Raw genomic sequence first — 8,699 nt, forward strand, 5'->3', positions numbered from 1 at the left:
GTAATCATGATTCTTGAAACAAATTAACACTTGATTACGAGTGAAAAAATGTCGTCTTTCACTATAATTAAATCAAATTATTTTGTTATTGTGTAATGGGTTCTAAAAAAACTTCACCTAAAGTCCGTCTCTATTCGTAAAAGTTTGCTTAGTCGTTGAATAGATTATAATGAGAATCATATTGGTATTTGTGTTTGTCTTTTAAACCGGTGAATTGGTGACCAGGTTCAGTTAACCATGGGAGTGGAACCCACACAGATCAAAGTAGAATAATTTATTTTCCACTAAATTATTATTATCTAAAGCAATCCCAAACACAATACGTTCTTATTTGGACTTATTATATATACATATCTTTGTATTGACCTTGAAATTTATTAGCTGTTGTTATTCATCACGTGACAATATCTTAGTCATTGATCAGTTAATGCAACTACTCTAACTACACCAACTAGTCAAATAAAAATATTAATAACTACAATTTCTTGAGTATCAAGTTATTTTCACTCACACCTTAATAATAAATAATATCATTTAAACTATACAAATAAGTGAAATTAGAAACTAACTGTTTAACCCTACTTTGTAAATTTATGAAGAAATGTGTTAATTGCTTTTGGTCGTACTTATTTACATATAATTAAGGTATAGTTATAATAGTTAAAAAATGTGACGACGGGACCACCTTTTTCTCTCGGTGTCCTTTCATGTTTAAGCATGTTGGTGGATTTTTCTGAGGTGGAGAGTTCTTCAATTTCTAATTGCCAAGATGTGACCACCAATACAGTGCCGGCTTCAGATTAATCACAATTCGGGAAGCTTCCTCTCAGCGAAAAAAAGAATGAAGAAAATCTCATTTCATATCATAGCTTCTAAAAACGAAAGTGTGGTAAAAGGAGAATACTATAATTATGTTTGAGAAAATAATAGTTTAAAAAATAATCATAAACTTTGAAAAACTATCTATTTAGATAAAAAGGATATTATTTTATTAATTCATTTTGGTTAAAATATAAAAAATTAATTTATTTTAATTTTATTTATGAAAATTTTGTCAAATTTATCCAAAATAAATTTATTAAAAAAGAACTTTTTTTATTTTAGCTCTAAAAGTTCTTAATTTACTACGAGAAAATGTTTTATTAGTTATCAATTTTGGTGACTAAAAATTATTAGTCAATATAATAACTAATTTAGATACTAATTTACAAAGTAAAAAATTATTAATTACTAAAATAATTACTATTATAAATAAAAAATTATAATTGGTCATTAAATTGATTTTTAAAATTAGTTACCATGATTTTAGATACTAAATTGATCTATAATTACTTAGCAACTAATTATAATTTTTTTTTATAATAGTGATTATTTTAGTTATTAATAACTTTAAAATTGATTATTAATAATTATTAATGAGATTCTTTTTAGTGATTCAAATGCCTATTTTTTTTCTCTCACTGAATTGCCTACGAGACAATAAATGAAAGTGTAATGATTTCATGAATTACTAGACAATCCTGTAATTAATTTTTACTTTTAAACGTGAATTACATGATATGAATTTGAAACATTTTTTAACAGTTTTAAACACAATTTTTTTTGTCGTGTAGGATTTTCAAACAAGACTTTAAAGTTTGGAAAAAAAAAATAATCAACGAACCGTATGAGTAATAATTTCGCCCACATAAATCAATAACTATAGGAATTTAGTTTAGTATTATTTTATTTATATTTGTGGTATCTATATAATGATAGTGTAAGATAAAAATGATTTTATAATGAGAGTAGATAGAAAAAATTGGGTAGTTGAATGGGTGTTCAGGTGGGCTTTTTGTTGAAAACTTAAAGTGTGGGATGTGGGCATATGAAACCTGGAGTAAAATAGAACAGTAATAAAGGAAGAAAAACTGTGTCTTCTTTTACCAAAAACAGAACCTTATCTTTGACAAAAATATGTTTTTTCCTCCTTCTTCCTTGTCCAGCTACCTAAGAAGAAAACTCAACTGTTTTCGACCTTTAAAATAGTTGCTTCTCAATAGTACAATGTGTTAAAAGATAAAGTGGAATAAGGACAAGTCATCTTCAACTTCCTTCCTTTGAATACCAATTTCTCTCGTCAAAAGGAAACATGCAAAAAGATCAAGAAAGATTACGTTACATATGTTTCTTCTGTTGTCCAAATACAAATTGTAATATTCTCCTGTTAGATCTTAATAATTACCAGAGTAAGAGACGCTTGGTGGTGGATTTGTCTCGGTAATTCATCTTCAACCATTGAATTCTTATATATTTAAATCACTTCCGGTAAGGGAAGTTAGATTTATCGTTTTAAATTTTAGTTTTCCAGGTTGAAGGATTATTTGGGTTGTGACTTTGGGAAATTATGAATTTAAGATGAAATGTGTAAAATTTAAGTTTTTGGAAAATTAAGGAAATCGAGTATTTTGGGATGGTTTGATAATTTGGAAAAAATTAATATAAGGAGTGGTAGAACTTGAAAACAAATTCTGTCAATTTAGATTTTTTTATATATAATTTATTAATTAAAAAAACTTTTTGTTTCTTTTACTTAAATCATTTTCATATGGCAATTCACAATTCTTACCTCTTATCTTTTTAATGAATTGAATTTACACAAAATGAGTATTCTAATTTCTATTTCAATTCAAGATTATTCAACTAATTTATTTTATGCACCGAAAAACATAAAATCTCAACATTTTATAATGTAGGGTTATACTAATTTGAGAAAAGAAAAATATAATTAGGGTTCATGCCAATTTCATAAAAATATTTCTAAAATTAAGTTAGTTTTCATACTAATTTAAAAAAAATTAATTTAGAAGAAATATCGTAATGAGAGAATCATAAATCTAACATACATAAATCAAATTAGGATACTCATCTAGGAGATATTGTGAGGAAGCATTTTTCGATTTCTCTTATCTCTAATCTCTAGTTCTCAATCTGTCTTTATTTTTACTTCTACACCTTATTAATGGTTTGTTCTAAAAAAACTTTATGGCCATGTACAAAATCTTAATCCCTTTACTAACTAAGGTCCATCAAATTAGTTTTTATTTTTATTTTAAAAAAATATATAAATAACTTCAAATATAAATAATGTATATATATATAACTTAATAAAAATAATAAAAATAATATAAAAAATATAAATTTTAAAATATATATAAATTAAAATTAAAAATCTTAGGAGAGCCATGACTTTTCTTGGTCACAAGCAAGGCCTGCCCTTGAATGTAAACATGGTTTTCCTTTGCCTATGTTTGATTATTTTTTTATTTGGGATGGTAGAAAAGTTATACGGGATGGATTATTGATAAAATATAAGTCATAATTGAGTTTAAGGTATATTTAATATTTGTTGGGCTTTTTGGAATGGTTTTGTTATTCTCTTAATACAATTTTGAATTGTAAAATTTATGCATAATCTTAATTGATCTTAAACCTCGGAATGGATTTGAGACAACATTTTCATTAAGATTTTATCTCATTAAACAAAATTGCTCTACTGGCAGATAAAAAAAAATTTGTAGTTGACGGATTGGGCATAGAAAAATTGACTTTTACTCGTCAACTTTTATTTAAGAAATTTTAGTTTCGCTGATCAGATTATTAAAAGAATTTATATTTTATTATTTATCTACATTTTTCTTATGTCATTTGATTTTTTAGTTTAAAATTGTTTAAATAAATATAAGTATATTTTGAATATTATATTCAATGTTTGTAATTGGATATTTTGGTGAAAGTTGATTTTTTTAACATGTACTAATTAGTTATATTTCCTATAAAAAAATTTGTAATTATGGATGAATTTTTACTCAGAGAAATAAATTTGCTAATAAATTCAAATTTATCAATTGATTTTATCAACGAACTTTAAATTAATCATGAATATTTTAGTGGATAAATTAAAATTTATATTATTGATAAATATTTTTTTTAATAATATTTGACAATTAAGTCACTCAATTGAGGAGGAGGAGGAGGAAACAAAAACATGATGATCGAGACAGTGGTTCAAGAGTGACACAAAAGTGCGACAACGATGGTTGTGTCGAAATTATAAGAGGAGAAGAAGGTAGAGAGAAAGAGATATAGAGAAGATGAAGAGGAGGAAAAGGAGGATAAGCTAAAGGTGACAGCGGTGAATGCACGACGAGGAGGAGAGGGAAAGTGGAGAAGGAAAAAAAAAAAAAAAAACCTAATTACAATTTTTACCGAATAGTTAGATTTCACCAATAATTAGTGACATATATTTATCAATTGATTTGTGATCTGTCGATAAATTTTATCAATGACCACTTCATCAAAGCATTTTGGGTTGATAAAAATCTATCGATAAATTTTTTTTGTTATTACCAAAAAAATTCTATTCGACGGTAATATAAATTTTTTGATAATAATTTTTTAACCATGACCAATTGAAATTTATTCTGTTTTGAGTATTAAATTTATTAACGAAAATAAATATATTATCAATGAGTAATTTCATTGTAATTTATTGTATTTTTTAAATTTATAATAAAAACATATAATTAAGCCTATTTTAGCATAATCATATATTTTATTATTTAATAATTATCCTTTAACGAATTTTACCACTAACATTTTATTATTTTACTCACGTGTCCTAACAAAAAGTTTAACAAATAAACAAAGACATTAGCATTTTGTTATATTTTTTAAAATGACTCTTTTGTTCTTCATACATCTTAAACATCTAGCATTAGAATACACAAAATTAATGGTAAATGATTTTAAAAAATTTAGATGATAAAATTAGTTGAGTAATGATAATTGAGTGATAAAATATTTAATTAAATAAAATACCTAATAGTATAAGGGAAAAAACATTTAATTAAGTGATTAATCAATTCAATACTAGCTTTTATCGTTGCAAGATTAAAATTTGACACTGCATCTGAGATACTATATAGTTATGCAAAACTTTCAACCTTTTATTGTTTTATATACGAGTATTTAACTGTTCGACTTGAGTACATATTATAAAACATCTTCCTTTGAATATGGGATATAAAGGGTGACTTTCTTAGCATGTAAATTAATAGTTTAAGATACTGAAACATATTTAGGAGTAGAAAAAAAAATGAATAAAGCAAAGTAATGGCACGTGATTATAATAATATTGAGATAAGTCATAAGATTGAAGATGTTGGTCTAAGTGTCCAACCAATTCTGTTAGACCACAATTGGAAGAAGCTTCTTTTGCTTCAAAGTTGGACTCAAACAGTTGGAGAGAAAAAATAAATAAACTGTTTTGCGGTTCTCTACTCTCCAACAGATTTGACAAATTTCTAGAAACCCCACCAACTCACCCTATTTCCTTGCGTCTTCCTTTACCATATTTTCTCCATAAAATATTGCGTCCAAGTGCTAATCCATTTTATCTTCTTATTTTTTATTCCTTGTGGAACAACAAAAATTTGGTATTTCATCTTCACCTAAGCGATCGATGTGCTGTCTCAAATCAAAGTCTATGTTTCGGAGATGCGGTTCTGCTCACAGGACAAAATTAGCCTAACCTGCTATCAAACTAGCCCTGCCACTTGTTTTGAACACAATCAAATACGAAACTTTGAAAACTAAAGCATCACTTTTTCATTTACAAAAAATAACTCTCTCGCGTGTCATGCACCACGTTAATATCCCTTATGTCACCTTAATGGGACCAGATCTACCTTCATCAACCATACTTTAAAAGCCATTTTTCTATTATAACGTTGTATATTCTTAAAATTAGATTTTCAACCTGATAAACCCCTTTTTTCTCTTGTGATGCTATTAATTATGTGATCATATATGTTTGGCAAAACTGAGAAAATTTTCAAACACACTGCAAGACAAAAGGGAAGAGGTTGGCAAAATGGATAAGAAACCGATTGTAATTTGTTTGTGTATGCGTGCGCCCACACGTGCCGCCTTCCCCGCGCTAAACTCGACCATGCATGTTGACTTATAGTCCGATAAAGCTAAAACAACAGTCCCAGTCACCTCAATAAATATCGACAATTTGACATAAATGGTGCCCCACGTAGATTACTGCATTCCTTATCGTCTAAACTTTACAAAAAACAAGAAAGTTCTCCAATTCTAGGAAAACAAAAAAAATAAAAACTAAAAAAAAAAAACCATCAAGAGAGAAAAAGATACAGATTCAGATGTTGAAATCTGTCATCCAAACACGACACGGGCATCTCAGCCACACAAGAACCAAAGAACAAAGAAGAAAAAGGAATTAACACTAACATAAAAAGCCTAAGTAGAAACTATGCATCATGGGATATTTATAAGGATGTAAAAAAACGTTGCGGGATTGTTGCTTGAGCCGCAGCGTGAAGGCTTTTGAGGTTTGGATTGCAATTGAGGAATGAATGAATCAGAAGGAGGAGGGAATATGATCAGAGGACATCAACAACTGTTCCAAGTAGTCAGGACCAAGGTCTTCAAACACGACCGCATTGTCTACGGTACTCTGTTTGTTGTTTTTCTTCACACCAATTTTCCTCCGCAAGGAGTGTTTCCTCTTGAGAGCGACAACAGGGGAGCACCCTTCTTCATTGCTGTCGACCGTGTAGTTCATCTCCCTCAGCGATTCTCTAACGATATCAACGGGGAAGTTCAGAATCGCGGCGGAGCCACGCATGGAAAACGCTGCTTGGTCGTAAGCCAGAGCCGCGGCTTCCGCGCTGTCGAATGTCCCAAGCCACACCCTCATCCCGTGCCGTGTGGAGTCCCTAATCTCCGCCGCAAACTTCCCCCACGGGCGCCGCCGCACTCCGCGGTAGGACTTCTCCTTTTGCACCGCCTCGCTCTCCTCAGAGCCCGCTCGATCGGCGGCGCGCTCGGCTGTGTTGGCGCCGGCGATCATGCCATAGAGGAGCATCTCCTCCGGGTCGTTCTCGTTGAAGGGGAGGTAGCCCTCCCAGGAGAAAGCCTCCGGAGAGGAAGATTCGGAGGAGAAATCGGAAGAAGGTGAGTTGAAGAAGGAGGTGGAATCCATATCTATGTTCAGAAAACTAGAGTGAAGAGTGAAAAGGAAAAGTAAGGTGTTGTTGAGTTGCTCTGTTTTTCTCGTCTCTTTTGCTCCTACAACCTCATTTTATACCCGGTTTTGGCCATGGTAAAATGGTAAAAGACGCCGCTAAAGCGAATCGGATAATCAAACATTGTGTGAAAAAGAGGAAAAACGCAAAAGCATGCCAAATTTATACATACTAAATTACTAATAGTCTCTCTAACAAGACAACTTTGTTTTTCTCTCTCTGTTTCACGTACCTTCAATTACAATTCCTTGTCCTTTTCTATTAATAAATAGCATTCGGGTTACCATTATTATATTTTTTAAATATTAGTAAATATATTATTAATGAACCACTACATCAGCCAATAAATTTTTTTAACTGATATACAGTTATACTAATCATTCATTGATTGTTATCTTGATATCTTAATGATTAATCTCTGGAATCCTTTACACTTATAATACATGCCTATTGGAGTCTAATATACTTAATTAATCCTTAAAATTATTTTATTTAACTAGAGATATTGAAAAGTAAATTTATCTTGATGTTAATATATAAATTTTTTTTATTATACTACTTTCTTCAATTTTATTGTCGATTGCTAACTTTGTTACATATTTTAAATTCGATAATTCAACATTTTATTTTGGTTTATGAGCTCTTTCAACTCAGTTGTTTAATAGAAGCTTTTGGAGAAATCCTTTTGCAGGTATGCTAATCTATATTTGGTATTCACAGAGCAATAACTACGTAATATAGTTAAGTTGTGCATTATTCTAAATAAAACAAAAAAGTTTATATAGTATTGCTTTCTTAAGAAAATGATTGGACCAGCCTCGTCAAAGGACCGGGACACATCGGTAATCTATGATGGATTCCTCGTTTATACGTATGCCACTTACTAATTATGTAATAATAATTAATAAATATTACCCGTTTACACTTTTGAACCTATCAAAAAGCATCATTCAACTAATTAAAAAAAAAAAGTGGTGCGTAATAAAAGTGACATAAATTTATAAGGAATAAAATTAGAAATCCTTTCAAAAATAAAAAATAAAAAGAAAAACATGTAAAGTAATTTTAATTTTATTATGACTAATATTTTTAAGTAAAAAAGAATTTCATTCGATCACTACATAAACTTCCTTTTTAAAAAGTCATAATTAAATCACAATTCATACATTTTGCTACGTAGAAACAAAAGTAGGGATGTCAAAAATATTCGTACCCGTGGTTATCCGCGGATAAAACCCGCAATGGGTAAGAAATGAATATTAAAAATGGATACCCGCTACCTGTGGGTACGGGTATTTTTGATACCCGCATGTTAACGGGGCGGGTACGGGTATCATAGTATCCGTACCCGTGGATACCCGTACCTGCTAAACTTTAATTTACAAAAATACCCATATATATATATATATATATATTAGTAAAAAACATTTTGTCCTAATTTTTTATAAGTTGCACATCTTGTCTTCTGTCTTCATTCTTCAAACTTCAAGTATTGGTACGTTGTCTTCTTTCAAGTACATCTCTTGACATTTTTCTCTTTCCCTTCTTTGAAATTGGGCATATACATCAAACCACCATATATAGATAGTGACGTTTATGATATGC

The 8,699-nt window shown here is 29.6% G+C and overlaps 1 protein-coding gene across 1 annotated transcript; it reads right to left on the reverse strand.

The window, feature by feature from the left end:
* Positions 1 to 6,053: 6,053 nt before the first annotated feature.
* LOC114190352 (ethylene-responsive transcription factor 1B-like) lies at positions 6,054 to 7,143 on the reverse strand. The gene has a single exon (XM_028079200.1). The coding sequence runs from the start codon at positions 7,049 to 7,051 to the stop codon at positions 6,428 to 6,430; it is 624 nt and encodes a 207-aa protein (XP_027935001.1). The 5' UTR covers positions 7,052 to 7,143; the 3' UTR covers positions 6,054 to 6,427.
* Positions 7,144 to 8,699: the final 1,556 nt, after the last annotated feature.

This window comes from Vigna unguiculata, chromosome 7 (genome assembly GCF_004118075.2).
Source record: "Vigna unguiculata cultivar IT97K-499-35 chromosome 7, ASM411807v1, whole genome shotgun sequence".
In the NCBI taxonomy this organism is placed as follows: Eukaryota; Viridiplantae; Streptophyta; class Magnoliopsida; order Fabales; family Fabaceae; genus Vigna; species Vigna unguiculata.